The 22045-nt window shown below is 42.2% G+C and overlaps 1 protein-coding gene across 43 annotated transcripts; it reads left to right on the forward strand.

The window, feature by feature from the left end:
- Positions 1-1993: 1993 nt before the first annotated feature.
- LOC113498905 (myosin heavy chain, muscle) lies at positions 1994-21087 on the forward strand. Of its 43 annotated transcripts, XM_026879144.1 has the most exons (25): positions 2230-2625; positions 3206-3349; positions 4681-4865; positions 5096-5291; positions 5380-5443; positions 5544-5642; positions 7247-7350; positions 7923-8060; positions 8223-8492; positions 9003-9173; positions 10834-11013; positions 11096-11255; positions 11559-11617; positions 12591-12678; positions 12852-12969; positions 13371-13488; positions 14673-14809; positions 14898-15024; positions 15467-15676; positions 16214-17100; positions 17568-17646; positions 18131-18376; positions 18459-20294; positions 20368-20410; positions 20617-20715. In XM_026879144.1, the coding sequence occupies exons 1-24, from the start codon at positions 2419-2421 to the stop codon at positions 20389-20391; spliced, it is 5847 nt and encodes a 1948-aa protein (XP_026734945.1). In that variant the 5' UTR covers positions 2230-2418; the 3' UTR covers positions 20392-20410; positions 20617-20715. The 43 variants fall into 43 exon arrangements, with proteins under 43 accessions (XP_026734944.1, XP_026734943.1, XP_026734942.1 ...); XM_026879143.1 differs by lacking the exons at positions 3206-3349; positions 7247-7350; positions 9003-9173; ... (1 more) ...; positions 13371-13488; positions 20368-20410 and adding exons at positions 2999-3142; positions 6428-6531; positions 9361-9531; positions 11951-12003; positions 13876-13993 and having other exon boundaries at positions 1994-2625; positions 20617-21087; XM_026879142.1 differs by lacking the exons at positions 3206-3349; positions 7247-7350; positions 9003-9173; ... (1 more) ...; positions 13371-13488; positions 20368-20410 and adding exons at positions 2999-3142; positions 6087-6190; positions 9361-9531; positions 11951-12003; positions 14252-14369 and having other exon boundaries at positions 1995-2625; positions 20617-21087.
- The last annotated feature ends 958 nt before the right edge of the window (positions 21088-22045 follow it).

The raw sequence follows: 22045 nt of genomic DNA on the forward strand, positions 1-22045 counted from the left end.
TTTTAATTAAAAAGAAACCCTAATTGATAAAGTATGACAGTCAATGCACATTCCGTTTTATGCGAGAAGAAACTTATTTTATTCACATCTTGGCACTTATAACAATTGGGAGTCTTTTGTTATCAAATAAATCAAATAACGATGAGCTTTTACGACTAATTATTGTACACTATTGTAAAATAAATATCTTATCTTCAAGAAAATGGGATAATATCTCATAGAAAATTGTTCATTTACAAATAAATTATTTCTGGAGTTGTGCTATAATATTTCTATTATATCTATATTTATTGTAAATATTAGTCCAACTCAACACACGACTCATTTATCAGAAAATGCAATGAGAGTTATTTGGTTTTCAGTAATCAGAGAGAAGATCGGTATTTCTTTCATTACATTTTAAAAGTAATTCTTAAAACATTAAAAAAGGTAGTAAAATACCCGTCACTAAAAAAACAATATCAGCTTTTTAACGTCAAATTGATGTGTTAAAAACTCTTGATATTGATATAGAAGGGACAGATAACCATCCATCAATACATTTCTTTTAGTTAGGCTTGAAGAAAGTGAATCCAATATTTGGCATGCCCCTAGCCCAAAGAAAATAGGCACTAAAATTAGTAAGAAGGAAATTAGGTGTTTTATCGATGACATTCAATAAGTAGTGTTATAAGATACAGGAATCCTATCAAGGTTTTATTCGTAAATAATATTTGTCAAAATAGTTTGATAATTTGTCAAACTATTTTGACAAATAAGTCGTATAAAAAGCAAAAATCACAACACTGGCCGACTCATTATAATAGTAATGAAATATAACAATTTATCTGACATTATGGCTACGAAACTTATTCAGAAAAATAGTTTCAGCCTAGCAAACCTAATAAATGTAGATTATTATGATAAATTACATAAATAAAATAAAAAATTGGGATAACATAAAAAGAAAAAAGAAATGAATATTTTTTTCAAGTCTAATGAGCGGTATGGCGCCTGTAATGTCACATTTTTGAAATGACATTGAGTAAATAAAATATTAACACTGGTAATCAAAATAACTAATATTGGATAATTGTGATTTCATTTAGCCCTATCAAATAAATGCCTTCAATGTTTGTATTCACCGGTATTCAAACACCATTAACCACAGATCTGTTTTCAATTACCGTTATAACCATACACCACACGCCCAAATCGCTGTATAATAAACATGAAACATTGCATACATCTACAAAAATCAATGAACTATAATAAATTGAAATTATTTTTTGTAATATTTCGTTTGGCGGAGCGGTTAGGAAGCGGCGCAGCGCCCGTTCCCGCCCAAGTGAAAGCTAAGCTCGTCTGAAAGTGTAGCTGTGGCCCAGCCAGGCATCCGCCTAAAATGGGGTGATCGCGAGCGATGGTATCGTATTGCGCGTATAAAAAGCAGCGGAGCACCCCGCCGCCGGTCAGAACGGCTTCTAACGTGAGTAACGACGCACGCGCCGCGTTGAATAGTGCGACTATTAGTGGAGTGCATAACCGTAGTGGCATCGCGAGTGCCTGCAGTGTTGCAAGGAGGTTCTAGTGACGTACGGAAGGACGACAGCTGATTTATCCCGTGCATTGGATTTATTGTGCAGTGGTCGCCGTGCTTGGTGGTGGTTTGTGGTTCACTTGACGTTTATAGACCGCTTGGATTATTGATGGCGTATTGAAATTCAGTGCATTTGTTTTGATTGAATTTTACGATACCGATTGCATTTGTCATGTAAACTAATTACGAATTGATTTGAGTTGTTGACTGAAGACAATTTTGTAATTTAATTAGTACTTCATAATTTGAAGTAAATGGTTCAAAAAAAAAATTCATTGATAAAAAGCTGAAAAAAATATATTTCCTTAACAGTTTAGAAGTGAATCCTTGACTGTAGCCTTGAAACACAACAGGATTAATGGAATTTATAATCATATGTCAAAACTGAAAATAGAAATTGATCAATCAATCAAATTAATTGAATGTCATAACTGATAATAATACCGCAATCGATATCAATGATCCAACAGGTGTTGTGAACAGTGACCCATCAGCCATCACCATAAAAGACAATAAACAATCCACTGACGGATAAATCGGTTGGCGTGCCTCCAGGCTCGCATTCCTCCGTGACGTAACATCCGCGAAGGGCCGTACGGCGTAAGCTAATAAAAAACACGAGCATAAAAGTCAGCGTTACGCAAACTAGCTAGCTGGCACCGTTCCCGCGCGGCCACTACTCGGGTTACAGCCACAAATAGCCGCACGCGCCTCTCGGCCGCTTTATCTCCGACGATAAAGTTGTATCGGTTCACTAACGTGCCGCGTGTGTTGCAGGAAGGCTCCAGGGCAACGTTCTCGTGTCTCGAATAGCCCAAAAGTCTCGTTAGCCCTCCGAAATGCCGAAGCCTATTGTCCAAGAGGGCGAGGACCCCGATCCGACTCCGTACCTGTTCGTTTCTCTGGAACAGAAGCGTATCGACCAGAGCAAGCCGTACGATGGCAAAAAGGCATGCTGGGTGCCTGACGAAAAGGAGGGCTTCTTGCAGGGCGAGATCAAGGCCACCAAGGGTGATCTGGTGACCGTCAACCTGCCCGGTGGTGAGGTAATTATACTGGTTTACGATTATCATTGCAACTTCCATGGTGAACCTGGTGCATTATATGTGGACCAGAGATCAGCGGAACCTTAAACTTAACTATTAGATCAACTGTTTAGACAATTGAATCAATTCTATCAAAAATTATTAGTTTTGGACTTGAAGTAGTTTTCACTCTGAGTTGAGAAAATATTTCTACTACCTATTTAACTTAGTTTGTCGTCAATAGACAATTTGGATTTATAGTTGAACCTCAACTGAAACAAAAACATGGAGAACAGGTACTTGCCTAAAGATACCTGCATATTTTAGAAACCGGAAGGCTTTATAACTTAAGTTCATTCTTAATAACTTACTAAACATTACATTAAATGAGCAGGAAAAGACGTTAAAAAAGGAACTCCTCTCACAAGTAAACCCGCCGAAATTCGAGAAAGTCGAGGACATGGCTGACTTGACTTATCTTAACGAGGCTGCTGTACTCCACAACCTTCGACAACGATACTATGCGAAACTGATCTATGTAAGTAGGCGCTCCCAGCGCCTTTACCATTACTTTATACTAATGTAACAATTTATCCCACAGACCAAAGACTTCAAGAAAGACCTTGTTGCCCAAGTCAACCCACCTAAGTACGAGAAATGCGAGGACATGTCAAACTTGACATACCTCAACGACGCTTCTGTTTTGTATAACTTGAAGCAGAGATATTACCATAAGCTTATTTACGTAAGTCGAGGGAGCGGTCAAGAGTTCCGGCCTTGCAGTGTGCATGCATCTCACCTCTCCTATCTTTCATCACTGTAGACACATTTCTCGATAGTATTGGATTGATACCAAGTTTTAAAGTGCGATAGTTGCCCATGAACGGCGCAATTAATCTTGGATTGATGTCTCTATTGGAGATATAAATAGTAATAGCGGTATGCCAGCTGTTGCTATTTCAGTACATTTTATTTAGCATCTGGGTATTTCTGTCCCAGTACAGAAGTTTCTCTCTCGTTCGAAATAATTATTTTCACAAGCAAAACAAATGAGCGATGCACAACTGATTAATTAAACCATTTGTCAACTGTGCAACATTGGCGCTCCATTAATGCTACAATTAGAGTTGACGTTAGTCACTTTAAAGATATTATCGACAAACAAAAATAATAAATAAATCTCTCGAGAGCGCTCTCATCATAAAGTAAAGCGTTCAACCGAGATTTTAATCTGTTCAAGTAAAATTTCCTGACGTAGCGTCCTAAAATAGATTGTTTGGAAATTATCTTCGCGCGTATCTAGGTTATGTATCGCAGCAAATGTGTCTACTGAATCGAATATTATCCATTTTGTAACTAAACACTTCCTGGCCGTACTTGACAAAGTCGGTGCAAAAGGACTCGAAGGCGTCCGGAGAATCTTCTTTTGGTTGTTTGTCTACATTTTTAGCATCTCTATTCTTAGAATAGAGAGTATTGGTGTCTAGAATAGTTTTGTGTTGTGTTCGAACTTCCGCGTTTATGACTTCGGAAGTAGTGGTGCTATTTTCTTCTACGTAGAGCACAAAGGTATCGTTACTGTACCCGCTCTGCATTTTCTTTTTATCTATTACAGGACTGTATGACGTCCGTTTAACGAAACTTGTTAGCTTTAGTAATGCACGATCCTCTATACAGATATAATTTTGTTTACTAAACAAACGCTGTGTTTATTATTTGAGATAAAACATATAGAGTATCTGGCATTGTTCAAGGTTTATTGAAAACAGTGGCGCAAAGTACCTGGGCAGTACCCGTCACTGTTTTGGTGTTCTCTTTAGATTTAATTTAGTTTTAAGAGCGATCCTCAAAACCCGTTCCAGTTTTAAACCCTTTATTGTTATTACTATCCTTCTAAACGTCATGTTACTTTCCTCAAAAAAAACCTTAGTGTAACCAAACTTTCTAGTCCGTACGTTACGTACTAAATCCTGAAAAACTTCCTTAAAATCCTCAGAATTTATTATCACCAACCCAAATCTTCCTCTTGATAATCACTAGCCTAGCACATATCTAATCTCTCCATAATCACCACAGACGTACTCGGGTCTCTTCTGTGTGGCTATCAACCCTTACAAGAGGTTCCCCGTGTACACCACACGATGTGCCAAGCTGTACCGTGGCAAGCGTCGTTCGGAGGTGCCTCCCCACATCTTCGCCATTTCCGACGGTGCCTACGTCAACATGTTGACCAACCACGAGAATCAATCTATGTTGATTACGTAAGTATTCTTAAAGTCGCAAACTTGAAAACCCATTATCGTTAGTGAAAAGTGTAGAATTGAAAAAATGATGATAAAAAGTCAAACTATCGACTACTAAACAAAAATGATAAAAACTATCAGAAAAGAAAATAAGAAAAATCTAATTTCCAAGCTTTCACGATTTGCTTGAGTGAATCACTAAAATGTCGATCACCATCAAACTAAGAAAATGTCCTTACAACCAACAGCGGAGAGTCTGGTGCCGGAAAGACTGAGAACACGAAGAAGGTAATTGCGTACTTCGCCACCGTCGGTGCTTCCCAGAAGAAGGACCCCTCCCAGGAGAAGAAGGGATCTCTGGAAGACCAGGTCGTCCAGACTAACCCCGTACTTGAAGCCTTCGGTAACGCCAAGACCGTCCGTAACGACAACTCTTCTCGTTTCGTAAGTATACAAAACATTGCACTCTTGTACCAAAATACAGTAACTCTTACAAACACTGAATAAAAATTTCTTTATCGTCCATCCCCAGGGTAAATTCATCCGTATCCACTTCGGACCCTCCGGTAAACTGGCTGGAGCTGATATCGAGACCTGTAAGTAGCCATCAACAAGGACTTGGATTTTCTGACTAAGCCTTTGGACCAAGGGCTCTTGTTTTCAGTAACTTGGTGCTAATGAAATGTTTCTTGCCAGATCTGCTCGAGAAGGCCCGTGTCATCTCCCAGCAGGCCCTTGAGCGTTCTTACCACATCTTCTACCAGATGATGTCTGGTTCCGTCGCTGGTCTTAAGGGTGCGTATAGATTCCTGGTCAAGGAACAGAAGATTTCAAGACTATGGGACTTTCCTTTTTGAATTCAATATTTAATAGTAACTTAGTAATCATACTTTATTTGAAACAATGCTATTAGATGCAATTATACATTAATGGAAGATCCCATAGCAACAATACTACACAAACAGATTTTTTTTTTTTAAGATCAAATTATCTTTTTTATTGGATTTAAATTATTCTGTCAAAAATTTTCAATTACTTTAATTATTATGTATGAGTTTTAAAATCACAGTTTAAAAAAATATTCCAAATTGACACACATTATCACTATTTGAATTTAGTATAGTCTAAAAAATACAACAAACCTACACACACACACATATTATGTCCTACGTGTTCCATTTACCGTTGACTGGACAACATTGTTTGTACATGAGAATTAATTTGCAATTTCAAATTTAGAAATGTGTTTGCTGTCAAATGACGTCTATGACTATAACATCGTATCGCAAGGAAAAACTACCATCCCCAATGTAGACGATGGCGAGGAGTGTACCTTGACTGACGTAAGTTCGGCCTCACTAGAACAAGAGGTCGTGAGAGTTTCCTTGTGTGTAGACCGGCCACCGCGTCGCATATAACCGACCGGCGCCGGCACATCTCGCCTACAAACTAGCACGAGAGACCTACCTATACCTAGCATAGTTCAGGTTTTCACCCTATAATGGACATTGGAGAGTGAACCTACCTACCTATAGTTTTAGGACACCTTTCACTTATGACTTTGATTGGTGTCATTTTAGCATTGTGTTTACTGTCGAACGACGTCATGGACTACAACATCGTGTCGCAAGGCAAGACTGTTATTCCTGGTGTTGATGACGGCGAGGAAATGAGACTTACTGACGTGAGTCCAGAATTATGACTACTGGCTCAACTCATTCTTTCTTTCGTCTTCATCTTTCGCATTGCTGCTTGCTTTGCTTACATCTGAGTCAAAAGCTCGGGTGTCGCATGTGTATGTCAGATGTTTTGGTGTTTACAGAAATAACGATGCTAAGCAACCGCATCTCGGACTATCCCCTCATAAGTCAAGGGAAGACACGTATACCTGGGGTCAACGACGCTGAAGAGTTCGATCTGACGATCGTAAGTCACGAACCGCGCATGGAGCGTGCGTCTTGATGCAGATATTCGTGTATTGGGTCTGATTTCTGAAAGCCGTGCCGACTACTCAACGCGATGTAATATATAAAATATCCTTGCAAAAAAGGGCTATTTTCTAAGATCACAAAATGCATAAACATACATACAAAACAATCCTTGATAACGTAACTCAGTCCCGTTGAGCAGTCGAATTTCGGTGACACCTCAAAATTTTCTGACATACACATGAACTGCCCGCTCCCTGCAAAAGTTCAAAAGGGCTTTATGCACAGGTTTTATTTATCACGGTTATAAATATCCATATCCGATCCAGCACGAGCACAACCACACGAACTAATATGTTTCCAGACACGACACGGACGGTTAGGCACTTTGGCACTTTCAGGCAAAATTACTTCCAGAACTCGTTGTCGACGATTCGTCGTTAATATTTTCTTTATTAATTTAATCAACAGAAATGTGTCTGTTGTCCAACGACATTTACGATTACAACAACGTCGCCCAGGGTAAGATTACTATCCCCAACATCGATGACGGAGAGGAATCGCAGTTGACGGACGTAAGTGAAAAGAGAATTGAGAAGGAAGTGATCCCATTGAAGTAGACGCCAGACGCACAAGAAACTGTATCAAACAATACAGATGATTGAAACCAGCCTACCATTTCTATTGACGCTAATGGAAGGTTTCCTCAATTTTACGACAACTTGTTGATTTATTCCATCCGTTACTTTACATTTTGAAGTCACACATTATGTGTATCAAAATTTGTATAGTACATCCGTCCGTTGCACTTTGACAAAAGATGCAGAATTCGTATCCTGTGCACCAACTCCTAAATTGCGAACTTTATCGTATGTTATCACATGCCTAATTGAGCTAACGCTTTCCTTTTACTTTATTAACCCATAATGTTGGTAAGTCCCTTTTAGAATTAAGTTTTCTATGTTCTTCTGCCCTTTAAATCTTTTTTCTTAATTTCTTAAGACTATCGAAATTTTAAGTTTTAATAGTAGTTTTGTTTCTTGTAAAAAAATACCAGAAGTTTAGTAATTTCCTATTCCTCCCCAGTCTTTTCTTTTTCTAACCGCAACAGTCACGATTGAATACTAATATATGTTTTGTAATATAGCAAGCCTTCGACATTCTTGGTTTCACCCAAGAGGAGAAGGACAACGTTTACAAGATTACCGCCGCTGTCATGCACATGGGTCGTATGCAGTTCAAGCAGAGGGGTCGCGAGGAACAGGCTGAAGCCGACGGCACTGAGGTCAGTATTTAACTATCACATATCTATTTCATATGTAAAATATCTCAAGAAAACATATCAAATACAAGTTATCGTGTGAGTAAAACATACGTCAAACGTAAAACGAAAATCTCAAAAGAGGATCTCATTCTGATAACTAAATTTTGTGCTATCTCTTTGCAGGATGGTGACAGGGTTGCCAAGCTTCTCGGTGTCGACGTACAGGACCTGTACAAGAACTTGTTGAAGCCCCGCATCAAGGTCGGAAACGAGTTCGTCACCCAGGGTCGTAACAAGGACCAGGTCACCAACTCCGTCGGTGCCCTCTGCAAGGGAATGTTCGATCGTCTCTTCAAGTGGCTCGTCAAGAAGTGTAACGAGACTCTAGACACCAAGCAGAAGAGGCAGCACTTCATTGGTGTACTGGATATTGCCGGTTTCGAAATCTTCGACGTGAGTATCATAACATGAGCCAGCCTCAAAAGCTGAAAACAATTACAAGACTTAGTAATTAGTATATTACTAAAGAAATTTCACAAAATCGGTTATAGTATATAAATTAATTTTAAGAAAATAGTATTAGAACAGTAGAAGTAGAAACCACTTATCAATTTCCAAATTCGTAAGGTATTAATGCAAATTTATTTCATAGTATAATGGGTTTGAACAACTTTGCATTAACTTCACAAACGAAAAACTCCAACAATTCTTCAATCACCACATGTTTGTGTTGGAGCAAGAAGAGTATACACGAGAAGGCATTCACTGGGAGTTCATTGACTTTGGAATGGACTTGCTCGCCTGCATTGATCTTATTGAAAAGGTACACCGAGTGTATGTGAACCTCGGTTGGGTTAAGCTATCCATGTTGTGTTCAAGTTTTCAGCTGTTCGGTACCCCCGCTAGTAAATAATTTTATATAGATGCTATGTGTGTGTGTGTAATTCGCCTTTTCATCAAAAGTACAACGGTTTCGAGCAACTCTGCATTAACTTCACCAATGAGAAGCTGCAGCAGTTCTTTAACCACCACATGTTCGTACTCGAACAAGAGGAGTACAAGAAGGAGGGAATCAACTGGGCTTTCATCGATTTCGGAATGGACTTGCTCGCTTGTATCGATCTTATCGAGAAGGTAATAGTCGCATGGGTCTCGTCACAGCTGTCGGCGACAACACTCCAAGTCATGTGGGACAGGCTTGGTCTAGTCGTTCTTCTCTTCTTTAGGGTGTCCATCTCGTCACGATCAACTGTGGAATGAAATCCGCAGCAAGTATACCTCTACCCCAACTTAACCCTCCACATTACTTATCTACCTGCAGTTCAACGGTTTTGAACAACTCTGCATTAACTTCACCAACGAGAAACTTCAGCAGTTCTTTAACCATCACATGTTCGTACTGGAGCAAGAAGAATACCAGCGCGAAGGCATCGAATGGACTTTCATTGACTTTGGCATGGATCTGCAAAATTGCATTGACCTTATTGAAAAGGTAGTTGGCGTAAACGCAACAATGAACGCTTGCTCACGCCACAGGGATTCTCGAGTAACACAATAATCATGACCAGAAGCTTACTTATCGGCTCAACTTTCTTTATTCTTTTAAACTCTTCTTCTTCTTTTTCCTCTTTCTTACATTGTCATGATATCAATTGTTTGTTATTCGAGCGATCCTATCAATGCTATTTGCCGTTTTCTTTTTTGTGTGACTTCTTACTGTGTGACTTTCTTTTCTTGTGTTAATTTCATAAGTTTTAAACATCCAGGGACACGCGACACACACTTACCAGTATTTAAGTAGTTAGCTGATAACAGATTATCGATAATTTTTTCCATGTCGCCCCGCGATCCAGATGAACGGGTTTAATCAACTCTGTGTAAACTTTACAAACGAGAAATTGCAACAGTACTTTAACCATTTCATGTTCGTCCTAGAACAAGAGGAATATGAAAGAGAAGGAATCCAATGGACCTTCATAGATTTTGGTATGGACCTCCAACCGACAATAGATTTGATTGAGAAGGTATTAGATGTTACTGAGCATAAGCTTGAGGATATAGGGCCGCGAAAGCTTCGAGCTAAGTAAATGGCCTGCAAGAGCAAACTGCTGGCTGAAACCCCGCCCACGGTATCAGTAGGCCACTATCAGTATCCGCTTGTATCACACACGCAAACAATGCAAGCGAAGCTACTGCAAAACTTATTGAATATTTTAATTTGCATCTAGCTACCGCGTCCCCAAGTAAATACCTAAATACACCGCTCTCAGGATCGCACGCGAAAGTAGTTAATTTAATTATAATCATAAGAGGAATGTACGACTCAAAACAAATAATTTATTTAGAACTTTGGCACCATTAACTGCATCAGTACTATGTTATCTATCATAATTTGCACAACTATTACCTACTTACTACACGAAATATAGATTCAAAACTTAATTTTGTCTACGACACACTTTACACGAAGCACCCTATAGTAATATTTATTTTTCCTTCTTGTGTCTTGCATGCCGCTCTATGCAACCACTAACTAAGGCTTGACTATAAGTTTAAGTCGTAATGTCTCATTTTAAATCATTTCTTGATCTTGAATCTTAGAAAGAAAAAAAACGTAATCATAGTCTTTTTGCTCTTTTCAATATTGTTTATTGTAAAATTTACATTGTTTTTATTAAAATACAAGATTTGTTGTTAACGTAATATATTCCCCAGTAAAATTCCAGACATGAGACATTTCTGCTAATGCCATGCCGGCGATTTCGTGGTTCTAATACACTTGGTACGTTTACAGCCCATGGGTATCCTCTCCATCCTTGAGGAAGAGTCTATGTTCCCCAAAGCCACCGACCTCACCTTCGTTGAGAAGTTGAACAACAACCACTTGGGCAAGTCTGCTCCTTACCTGAAGCCGAAGCCCCCCAAGCCCGGTTGCCAGGCCGCTCACTTCGCCATTGGTCACTACGCCGGTAACGTAAGTATCAGAACATAGCTTCTGTCATCGTGTCCATCGACTTTGCTCTCGGTTCTAACTTCTCCGTCTCGTCATCAAACAGGTCGGCTACAACATCACTGGATGGCTTGAGAAGAACAAGGACCCCCTTAACGACACCGTTGTCGACCAGTTCAAGAAGGGTCAGAACAAACTGCTTATCGAAATCTTTGCTGATCATCCTGGTCAGTCTGGTGATGCCGGCGGTGGCGGTGGTGGCAAGGGTACGTATCATTTTAACACTTGACCAACACATGAAATATATAAATGAAATTTAATAATGAATACTTTAGATTTTTCTACAATCCTTGTGAAGACGACAGGTACCATGAGCTCATTACATCTTTCTACACATCTCAGTCACCATCACCCAATACTTCACAACCCAACACCATACTTGATACTTCAATGGTTGAATCATTCCATACTCTACATACAGCAACTATCTGGAACTCACCCTGACTACAAATATCAGTGGTTTGTTCTGCAGCTTTTATATGATTCTGATACATGTTTCAATGAAATAGGCGCTGGTGGCAAGCGCGCTAAGGGTTCTGCCTTCCAGACTGTATCATCACTATACAGGGTAAACCGGCAATACAATCACCGAGATTTGCTTCTGTGACTCCTACGTGGCTTTACTGTCTCGTCTATCTACACGCTTGGGGCTGGCTCCCGTCCTATGGAATTATATAAATTATTGAAAGTTTTATTTCGATCATCATCATTGGCTTTCTCGATTCCACGGCGAAGGGCCAGTCTTGCACGCTTTCATTTTAATCATGTCTGTCCATGTCAATACAACACAGCTCATGTCGCAGCCAATCGTCCCGCAGGTGTATTGTCTTCAAGTAGTGTTTAAGCGATGTCATTGTGATCGTCCTGGTACTAATAGTTGCTTGTTAATGTACGTCCATAGGCGGTCGCGGTAAGAAGGGTGGTGGTTTCGCTACTGTCTCCTCCGCTTACAGGGTATTTAAATATTTAAATTATTTAGATGATTTTTTTTCGTTTTTTTTTTTCTTTTTTTGTATCACCACTGATGCAGAGGCAACTACTTGGATGTAGATCTGCTTCGGATTTTGATTGATTGTAGTTTATACCTGGATTTACTGTAAGGTAAATTAGAGTCACCTCATTACCACGCCGACATATATTGTCCTGTATGATATATGTATGGTATGTATAATTCACCATCATCCATTGTAGACGCACTGAACCTACTACTAAAGTGTGTCTTTAAAGGTATTCTTAGCTGCAAAGTAGTTACCTAAAAACGTACTACGCTACATTTGCCGCTGAATGTAAAATTAACGTGTTGTTTTGATTTTATGTTTTAACCTAAATGTGTGTTTTATGTAATGCACTGTACTTCAGAATGCGCGTTACATTTGTCGCTTCTATATGTTTCAAAGATAATTTCTGTATACTGAAAACAGAAATGATCTTCCTTAAGCTTTTACGAAAATCTGCCTCGCAAACTATGTGTGAAAGAAATGTGGTATCTGTAAAATTGTTGGAACCAGTATCAAAAGCTCTAACAAGTTTTGTATCCACAGGAACAACTTAACAACCTGATGACCACTCTGAGGTCCACCCAGCCTCACTTCGTACGTTGTATCATTCCCAACGAATTGAAGCAGGCCGGTGAGTACTTGACACAAATATATCACTTGGTAGAAAAGGAATAACATATTCCAAAAGCTTGAAAAAACATCTAATCCATTACACAGTAAATTCATCTATTCGTTAAACTAAAAACTCCTATAGATACTTATCAAAATGTAACCTTTGTCTGAGCGTGTGACTTTGTCTCGCAGGTCTCATCGACTCTCACCTTGTGATGCACCAGCTGACCTGTAACGGTGTGTTGGAAGGCATCCGTATTTGCCGTAAAGGTTTCCCCAACAGGATGGTCTACCCTGACTTCAAGCTCCGGTAAGATTCCTAACTCATGAATTCCAAACAGATCTATTTCAGTACCCAAGTGCCCACTTGGCAAATATTTATGACGTCTTGAGTCATACATAACTTTATTTTATTTTCATATCTGAGATTAAATTTATTTTGACACGATCATAATTTTGGTTGGCGAGTCTAAACAAATTCTTTAGGCTCTGGTATATTCGACCCGATTTTATTCTGGTACTGCAGCTGACTGACTGCTGACGTCATCAGACAGTCGTGCAGCCATGACTAACGACATCCAAAAATATTTTGATGACTTCTCACACTCGCACCTTTATTTTAATCAAGGTGCAATTTGATATTTAGGTTGTGCTGCCACTCATGTTGTCTAATTATAAACTGAAATATTACATCTATTATTTAATAAACAGTTACATGATTCTTGCACCCGTCGCCATGACCGCTGAAAAAGACCCCAAAGAGGCCGCTAGGAAGTGTTTGGAGGAAGTGGGTCTCGACCCCGAAAGCTATCGTATTGGTCACACTAAGGCAAGGAGAAGTTGTTACCATCCTTGAATGGCGATAGCATGAAATAGTTATTGGTTTTGGGAAATCTATATAGAAATAGATTTATTATAGATCCTACCATACATGGTTTGCCTCCTACCGAATGTATTTTACCTAGTTTTCATTAATGGTTTGCTCCTGTAGCCATCACCCTACCTAGATGCGTTCATCTAGTCATAATAAACCCCTGTTGTACCCCTTACATTAAACTTTCCAAAACATGAAATGCATTTTGGAAGTTTTGTTGTACCTGTTGTTCCCTCCATTGCCCTTAAGATACATAAGCGATGTATCTATGTACTGGTATGCGTATGAAACATAGTATCATTACATTCCCTCATTGTGTGTCCATATATTTTGATAATGTAGCTACAAGATCCTGGCCCCCCAAGCTGTGGAAAAGGAATCCGATCCTAAGAAAATCGCCCAAGTCATCCTGGAGGCTACTGGTTTGGACGTCGAATCCTACCGTCTGGGTCACACCAAGGCATGTCTTTATACCCCTGAAAGTAGTTAGCAACTTGAGACAACCGATCCAAAACCCCTAAACACCCGGATCGCGACGCTTCAACATGCTTTGTCGAATTCAGCACCTGATGAGACTGGTGTCACAATTTGACCAAACCCTATACGTATGCTCACCCTGGGAGTCCAAGCTACTAAGACTCCTGTTTGTGTTCCTTTATCCTTACCCTACACGTACATAATAAACCATTATCATATTGTGTGTACTCCTATAACGCAGATACAAAATTCTGTGCCCGAACCTGATTAAAGAACCAATTACACCTGAGGTTGCTACCAAGAAAATCCTTGAACATACTGGATTGGATTCGGAGTCTTTCAGGCTCGGAAAGACTAAGGTAGAACTAGAGCATGAATCGGAAGGCCTACACGATACTAACTTTCCTCTATTCTCATTGCATGACACAGTAACTAAAATAACTTCTAAATAACTATTTTTTCGTTCTATCGTTATGTGTGCTAGTTTACTGTTTTAATGAATTCTTCATTTATATATTTTTAAATATGAAAATTACTAACACTTTGATTAATATTTCTTAAGCAATTTAAAAATATAAATACAGTAAATTTATAAAAATGCATAATATTGCTAACCTCCCTAACATGACGTTCTCTCCCTAACACTTACAATGTACGAGCAGGTCTTCTTCCGTGCCGGTGTCCTGGGTCAGATGGAAGAGTTGCGTGACGACAGGCTGTCCAAGATCGTCTCCTGGCTCCAGGCCTACATCCGTGGTTACTTGTCCCGTAAGGAGTACAAGAAGCTGCAGGAACAGAGGTAGGCATAACTAACATTAGGCACAGCTATTAGACACAGCTCCATATTTAGAAAGACACGATAGTTCATAAAAATATTTTTTGTAAAGGTTGGCTCTCCAAGTTGTCCAGCGCAACTTGCGCAAGTACCTGCAGCTCCGCACCTGGCCCTGGTGGAAGTTGTGGCAGAAGGTCAAGCCCCTCCTCAACGTCACCCGCGTCGAGGATGAGCTCGCGGTAAGCATCAATCATCAACTATGTTAATAAAATGATCGTACACTCTGACCCACTATACACGGATATAGGCTGCGTGATTCAGGGTAACACAAATAGATCGGACCGCGCCCACCTGTCGGATACGCGACACCGCAACAGGTGCTGCGGCCATTTCTGGAACCCGGCCCCCTCCGCGCGCTGAGCCACACTCACAATGTTAGATTGCGTGGGCGATATTCCACCCGCTGGAAAACTCCAGCGGCGCTCAGTAGCGGAGTGGTCGGCGGCGCGCGCACCACCTACCCTACCCTGACACACGAACGAACCGAACACATTTGCATTCCTTTTAGTTTTTTATTAATGTTTATTCATATTTAAATATTTATTAAAACAATAAATCATGGCGACCGCGGTTCATCTATCGGAATGGAACGGGGAGGATAACAGTGCCGACGTGTTACAGAAACTTGAGGAGAAGGCCCAGAAGGCCCAGGAGGCTTTCGAGAAGGAAGAGAAGCTCCGCAAGGAGCTTGAGGGTCTTAACGCCAAGCTGCTCGAGGAGAAGACCGCTCTGCTTGCCTCCATCGAGGGCAAGGAGGGCAACCTCTCCGAGGTGCAGGAGCGCGCTGCCAAGCTCAACGCGCAGAAGGCCGACCTCGAGATCCAGCTCAGGGTGAGTACCTTTATTTAGGTTTTTATACATACATAAATTAATGTAAAATAAACTCAGCAAAACCAACAGTAATGGTATTCTCTTTTAATAAATTTAAAAAGTAACAGTGATTTAACAGGTTGATATTAGAATTTGTATCAAGAACTAAAATAGCAACAAAAATTTAGGTCGTGATGAGTTGTCGCGATGAAAATCTGCACCTAATTAATGTAGTTAATTAACATAAATTATGTCTAATGTGCTCGATACACATCACTCATACAGTTACAGACCAAATATATAGTGATGATCTACAGTGTTGCGAATGAAATCACCACTAGTTTACTTGACGAGTATCTTTAAATAAACTTATGTTTTGTTTATATAGTTATTCGGGAAATAGTTCGATAGCGTTTTAAAATAACTGACGTCTGCACCCGGAGTGATTTTATTGCGAAACTTTAATTGCGCGATTTTATAACGTGTCGATTGACAAGAAACAGCATCGCGCTAATTTAAAAATAATACAGCGAACTAATACGGGCTTTTTTATTGTAGGACACCCAAGACCGTCTTACCCAGGAAGAGGATGCCCGCAACCAGCTCTTCCAGGCTAAGAAGAAGTTGGAACAGGAAGTCGCCGGCCTGAAGAAGGATGTTGAGGACTTGGAACTCTCCGTCCAGAAGTCCGAACAGGACAAGGCCACCAAGGACCACCAGATCCGCAACTTGAACGATGAGATCGCCCACCAGGACGAGCTTATCAACAAGTTGAACAAGGAGAAGAAACTCCAGGGTGAGTCCAACCAGAAGACCTCCGAGGAGCTCCAGGCTGCCGAGGACAAGGTCAACCACCTCAACAAGGTCAAGCAGAAGCTCGAGCAGACCCTCGACGAGCTCGAGGACTCCCTGGAGCGCGAGAAGAAGCTGCGCGCCGACGTTGAGAAGCAGAGGAGGAAGGTTGAGGGCGACCTCAAGCTTACCCAGGAGGCCGTCGCCGACCTCGAGCGCAACAAGAAGGAGCTCGAGCAGACCATCCAGCGCAAGGACAAGGAGATCTCATCCCTCACCGCCAAGCTGGAGGACGAGCAATCTCTTGTCAGCAAGTCTCAGAAACAGATCAAGGAACTGCAAGGCCGCATCGAAGAGCTCGAGGAAGAGGTTGAGTCTGAACGCCAGGCTCGCGCTAAGGCTGAGAAGCAGCGCGCTGACCTCGCCCGCGAGCTTGAGGAGCTGGGTGAGCGCCTTGAGGAAGCCGGTGGCGCCACCTCTGCTCAGATCGAGCTCAACAAGAAGCGTGAGGCTGAGCTCAGCAAGCTGCGTCGCGACCTCGAGGAGGCCAACATCCAGCACGAGTCTACCCTCGCCAACCTCCGCAAGAAGCACAACGATGCCGTCTCCGAGATGGGTGAGCAGCTCGACCAGCTCAACAAGCTTAAGGCCAAGTGAGTATTATAAATATACATCGTACAAGACATAAATATAAGTAATGTGATAAATAAACTCCCTACCGTCTACGCCTACGCGCCCTGAGTCATCAAAATTGGTCGTAAGGCACATGTGGGATTGATAGATTTATATTCGAATATAAATAGAAATTACATTTACTGAAATATAATGCAACATCCAGGGCTGAGCATGACCGTGCGTCTTGCTACAACGAGCTTAACAACACTCGCGCCGCTGTCGATCAAGTGGCCAGAGAGAAGGTAACATGTCATCCGTAGAGGCATGTCTACCGCCTGGGGTGAACCTTGCATGGAACCTTCCTGACGAACGACTTACATTACACGTCACATGTCAATGTGATCTTTTGACATTAGGAACTTCGACAACATTTAGGACATTCCTCACAAATGCTGACGGTTGTACTCAGTGATTAAACTTGTTTTGTCATTATTTATCTATCCAGGGCTGAGAAAGAGCGCTCTCAGTACTTTAGCGAAGTCAATGACCTTCGTGCCGGACTCGACCACTTGTCCAACGAAAAGGTACAAAGGATGAACAAAAGTTGTTGGCATATGCCGTTACAGGGCTTCGCTTTGCAGCTTATTAAATCAATGGAAAACAGTTCAAAACACGACACATCAAAACACATCATTTATCCTATGACAATGAACTCATTTAATTCAATTAATAATTATCATTTGATTAGTCGCATGGAAGCTAAAACCGCCGTGATACAAGAGTGATCTCCCATTAACACAAATAATATCAACCAAAAAAAACGCATGAGAAATAATCATTGAAAAAGATTTAATAATATGAATTGTTTTGTTATCTTCACTAATCCTTATCATCATTTGATTTTGTTTAGATATTTTTTTCTCTAAATTGGTTACGTATATACTTGTAACAAATACTTACACTTATCAAGATCAAACAAATTGTATTTTTAGTACATCAAGCGTTTAAATTGTATTAACATGCAACCGATCACAGTTACGGGAATTTTAATAATAATTTTGCAATCAGGCTGCCCAAGAGAAGATCGTCAAGCAGCTGCAGCACCAGCTCAACGAGGTCCAGGGTAAGGCTGACGAGGCCAACCGCACCCTCAACGACCTGGATGCCGCCAAGAAGAAGCTGTCCATCGAGAACTCCGACCTGCTCCGCCAGCTGGAGGAGGCCGAGTCCCAGGTGTCTCAGCTCTCCAAGATCAAGGTGTCTCTCACCACCCAGCTCGAGGACACCAAGAGGCTCGCCGACGAGGAGGCCAGGGTATGTAATCATAAGATTAATCTTTTTAATTGTTACTTTCTGTGCTTTTACACAAAAGCTAATCAAATAATTTTCTCCACAGGAACGCGCCACCCTTCTTGGCAAGTTCCGCAACCTCGAGCACGACCTGGACAACATCCGCGAACAGGTCGAGGAGGAGGCCGAAGGCAAGGCTGATCTTCAACGCCAGCTTTCCAAGGCCAACGCCGAGGCTCAGCTTTGGCGCTCCAAGTACGAGTCCGAGGGTGTTGCCCGCTCCGAGGAACTCGAGGAAGCCAAGCGCAAGCTCCAGGCCCGCCTCGCCGAGGCCGAGGAGACCATTGAGTCCCTCAACCAGAAGGTTGTTGCCCTCGAGAAGACCAAGCAGCGCCTCGCCACTGAGGTCGAGGACCTGCAGCTCGAGGTCGACCGTGCCACCGCCATCGCCAACGCTGCCGAGAAGAAGCAGAAGGCCTTCGACAAGATCATCGGAGAATGGAAGCTCAAGGTTGACGACCTCGCCGCTGAGCTCGACGCCAGCCAGAAGGAGTGCCGCAACTACTCCACTGAACTATTCCGCCTCAAGGGTGCCTACGAGGAAGGCCAGGAACAACTCGAGGCTGTCCGCCGCGAGAACAAGAACCTCGCCGACGAAGTCAAGGACCTCCTTGACCAGATCGGCGAAGGTGGCCGCAACATCCACGAGATCGAGAAGGCCAGGAAGCGCCTTGAGGCCGAGAAGGACGAGCTCCAGGCCGCTCTCGAGGAGGCTGAGTCTGCCCTCGAACAGGAGGAGAACAAGGTCCTGCGCGCTCAGCTTGAGCTGTCCCAGGTCAGGCAGGAGATCGACAGGCGCATCCAAGAGAAGGAGGAGGAATTCGAAAACACCCGCAAGAACCACCAGCGTGCCCTCGACTCCATGCAGGCTTCCCTCGAAGCCGAGGCTAAGGGCAAGGCTGAGGCCCTGCGCATGAAGAAGAAGCTTGAGGCTGACATCAACGAGCTTGAAATCGCTCTTGACCACGCCAACAAGGCCAACGCTGAGGCCCAGAAGAACATCAAGCGCTACCAGGCCCAGATCAAGGACCTCCAGACCGCCCTGGAGGAGGAACAGCGCGCCCGCGACGATGCCCGCGAACAGCTCGGCATCTCCGAACGTCGCGCCAACGCTCTCCAGAACGAGCTCGAGGAGTCCCGCACTCTTCTGGAACAGGCCGACCGTGCCCGCCGCCAGGCCGAACAGGAACTTGGCGACGCTCACGAACAGCTCAACGAACTGTCCGCCCAGAGCGCTTCCCTCTCCGCCGCCAAGAGGAAACTCGAGTCCGAGCTGCAGACCCTGCACTCCGACCTCGACGAGCTCCTCAACGAGGCTAAGAACTCCGAGGAGAAGGCCAAGAAGGCCATGGTTGACGCCGCCCGTCTCGCCGACGAGCTGCGCGCTGAGCAAGACCACGCCCAGACCCAGGAGAAACTCCGCAAGGCTCTTGAGCAACAGATCAAGGAACTGCAAGTCAGGCTGGATGAGGCTGAAGCCAACGCCCTTAAGGGAGGCAAGAAGGCCATCCAGAAGCTCGAACAGAGAGTCAGGGAGCTCGAGAACGAGCTTGACGGTGAACAGAGGAGGCACGCCGATGCCCAGAAGAACTTGCGCAAGTCCGAGAGGCGTATCAAGGAGCTCACCTTCCAGGCTGAGGAAGACCGCAAGAACCACGAGCGCATGCAAGACCTGGTCGACAAACTGCAACAGAAGATCAAGACCTACAAGAGGCAGATCGAGGAAGCCGAAGAAATCGCCGCCCTCAACTTGGCTAAGTTCCGCAAGGCACAGCAGGAGTTGGAGGAGGCCGAGGAGAGGGCAGACCTCGCCGAGCAGGCCATCAGCAAATTCCGTGGCAAGGGACGCGCGGGTTCCGCTGCAAGAGGAGTCAGTCCGGCGGTAAGTTATCTCTTCTAGCTTCCTCTAAATATTCGACCGTAAATAAGAAACTAAGATGTATTCTTTGATTCAGGCGTCCGTTAAAGGGCGTCCCTAAATCAGCACTGGAGTAATATGTAAGTTGGCAACATGATGCACGCCACATACAGCACTATGAACAGTGCAACTCCTTTTGTAGACATAGTACCTTCAGTAAAAGTTATCCCCATATGTTAAACTTGCATTTGTGAGTCCCGGGCATGTACGAGCATCCAGGTCCTGCATGTCATGTCTGTGTGTGAGTTCTGTTGTTCAAGATATTAATATGTGTTTTCGTCCGCAGCCCCAGCGCTCGCGTCCAACCCTCGCTGACGGTTTCGGCACCTTCCCACCTAGGTTCGACCTGGCGCCCGAAGATTTCTAAACGTTCCACTACAGAAAACAAAAACGGACTGTACAGATTTTTCGTTGAAATGTAACTCAGTTTTTTATACATAGCAGTTGAAAGTTACGAATGCGTGAAACGAAAAACTGTAAAAAAAAATTTTGTAAGCCAACAAAAAAAAATATACACTTTAGTGATCTAATCTTTTTACGAAAGGCTATTTTGTAACTTGTTGATATTTATTTATATTATTTATTACCGTGGAGTATGTATCGAGAGTGCGAGGCCCCGAGAGACGCGCGTGTGCTGCGCACGCGCATGTTCGCTCGAGACACGCCCACCACCCCCGTACCGCGGCCGGTACGCGCGCCTCTCTCGCCTGCCTCATTTTGACATCTAATAAAGCGATATCGTTGTCATAAAATACTATTACTTGAGTTTTTATTTATCTCAACCCTTATTACCTACACACGAACATTTTAATCCCTGCTCTAATAGTAGCACTGTAAAGAAAACATATCAAGACTCTTTTTAAATGTTATATGCAAAAAATTGTTTATACCTATCAAGGTCAAAGTTATATATATACCTAAGTATACGTTGTAAGATTAAAGTACAGTTAACTAATACAGTACGACACACAAACAAAGTCTATTGGCCTTCACAAAATAGGTTTTAAAATAACTCAGTGATGTCACAGAAATAAATGAGACTAGTAATAGAGATATTTCGCAGAATCATAAATTATGACGTCTATGTCAGTGAAAAAATAATCTAATGGTACACAGATACAAATCCATTTTACTGATTCTCTGAAAGGAGGAAGAGTTCGTTTGTAATAAAAAAATATATGGCCCAAACGTCGGTTTGAAATGTAAATAATCTCATAGTTCTTTGTTATAACTACTTCCGCATTAAGAAATTCAATCCTTGTCTTGTTTTTTTCACAAAAATAAAGTCACTAGACACCTAGAGACTCAGAATAAGCATTCATGGATCATACAAATACTTGTTCTACGCCGGGATCGAACCCGCGACCCGTCGTATCCTCTGAGCGATTGGTGTTGTGATCTCAACCACTCGGACATCAGAACAGTAGTTTTTATTTAATAAAAAAAAACGCTGCCTGGATTGCTCACATGATATCGCTCCGTAATAATAATCGCGTAACCCCGTTGATCAAAAAAATCAGGACTTTATAATAAAATCCGATTGGAAAAAAAAGTAATTAGTTCATATATGTACATATAATCTTTGTCACTAAAAAGATGAGCTCCTAACAAGAGGTTTATTGAATTAAATTCCATTTTGAAAAACCTTATTTTGGTCTCAGAGGGATGCCGCATCGAGACATAAGTAGTCAGGGCATTAGCTATCCAACATTCTT

The sequence above is a fragment of the Trichoplusia ni genome, chromosome 11 (genome assembly GCF_003590095.1).
Source record: "Trichoplusia ni isolate ovarian cell line Hi5 chromosome 11, tn1, whole genome shotgun sequence".
NCBI lineage: Eukaryota > Metazoa > Arthropoda > Insecta > Lepidoptera > Noctuidae > Trichoplusia > Trichoplusia ni.

Bases quoted from the DNA above. Each gene is read 5' to 3' on its own strand.
- LOC113498905 (XM_026879118.1), top strand. From the start codon at position 2,419: ATGCCGAAGCCTATTGTCCAAGAGGGCGAGGACCCCGATCCGACTCCG. The intron at 8,061-8,222 runs GTCAGTATTTAA...ATCTCTTTGCAG, and splicing joins CTGAAGCCGACGGCACTGAG to GATGGTGACAGGGTTGCCAA. The intron at 14,810-14,897 runs GTAGGCATAACT...TTTTTTGTAAAG, and splicing joins AAGAAGCTGCAGGAACAGAG to GTTGGCTCTCCAAGTTGTCC.